Source organism: Penaeus vannamei, chromosome 4, assembly GCF_042767895.1.
Source record: "Penaeus vannamei isolate JL-2024 chromosome 4, ASM4276789v1, whole genome shotgun sequence".
Classification (NCBI taxonomy): domain Eukaryota; kingdom Metazoa; phylum Arthropoda; class Malacostraca; order Decapoda; family Penaeidae; genus Penaeus; species Penaeus vannamei.
Genome location: NC_091552.1, coordinates 34,138,282 through 34,139,559, shown reverse-complemented (window position 1 = coordinate 34,139,559; position 1,278 = coordinate 34,138,282). Strand labels below are relative to the sequence as shown.

At 41.7% G+C, this 1,278-nt stretch overlaps 1 protein-coding gene across 1 annotated transcript in view; it reads left to right on the top strand.

Annotated features, from left to right (window-relative positions):
* Positions 1-55: 55 nt before the first annotated feature.
* LOC113818281 (F-box/LRR-repeat protein 5) overlaps positions 56-1,278 on the top strand; it is a gene marked incomplete at its 5' end in the record, with an annotated part of 9,936 nt that continues 8,713 nt past the window's right edge. Inside the window, 2 exon segments of the mRNA XM_070120926.1 lie at positions 56-253; positions 614-760. Of these exon segments, the coding sequence (XP_069977027.1) occupies positions 56-253; positions 614-760 (345 nt within the window).

Here is a 1,278-nt window from a genome sequence, read left to right as displayed (position 1 = left end):
TATCATTTCTGCTTTAATTCATTTAACCTGTTATTCTCTCCTAATGTCCGTGCAGATGCAGTGTGTGGACTTCCGGGATGGGTCAGAGGTCGTGTCATTATTGCAAGACCTAGACCTAACCTTGTACGAGTTCAAGTCACATGAGTCCATCGAAAACATCTTCATCATGGATCAGCTGAAGAATCGGCTCAAGCAACACCAGATCCAGAACACAGCTGTCTGTGATTGCCACAACGACAACCGACTTTCTGATGTGAGTTGTATATACCTTTCTTTCCTCTTAATTTTTCTTTAGAGTGTTGGCACAGCTTAGGCTGGAGAGCAAAGTACAAATACAGTTGGTGATTTATTGCATACTGCTAGGTTGGGATCAAATTGGGTAAATGCACACTCTGTAGCTTATATACCCAATCATCCTATATCATTGTCACCTTTTTTACCTTCCTCCCACCCTCCCTCCCTCCCTCTCTTCCCTCCTTTCTTTCTACTATCCTTTTTTTCTTCTTCCTCTTCTGAAAACTCTATTACCCTCACCATTCCTCTGATCTCTTCTCTCTTCCCAATTATTTTTCTTTCATCTCTCCTCAAAATGTCTTCCTTCCCTCATCTGCAGATGGTGCGTCTTGTCCGGACAGGTACCGAGGTGAATGAGAGAAGCATTGGGGAGAGGCTGAGGTTTGGTTGTGAGCTTCAGGAGGCCTTCAAGGACTTTGTTGGGAACTTTTTGCCACACATGGAGGAGGAGGAGGAGGTGTTTCAGGTAGGCATACCCAATTGTTTCAGCGGCACCAAGGAAAGCCTTCAATTTAACCATAAGATACCTGGATGTCTCCACAGACATCTGGTTGGAAACTTGTATATCGTAGGTCAATCCATCAATAATCATTCTTTGATTGTCTGTGTATTTTATTATAATTTTTTAAACTGGCCAGTCTTGTGATACAAGTAAGTTAATAATAAGCTCAAAGCATGAACTTAGGGAGACATCTCTGGGAAGAGATCAAGTGAATGAGTCATCCATGAGTGGGCCAGTTGTACAGGTCAGGAAAGAATTATTAAGATGAGTGATTGAATCTTGAGGGATGAGTGCATTAATATTTATAGGTTATCTCAGTAAGTTGAGGTTACGTATGTGTTTTTTCACACTTATGTGGTCAGGGACTCTCAGTACACCCAAAAGAAAAGTATGCTACTGTCCTAATTATGTAATTGACCTACTGCAGACTGGAACCCACAAATAAGTCTTTGGGTTACATTAGAGGTCCCCTGAACTTTAAC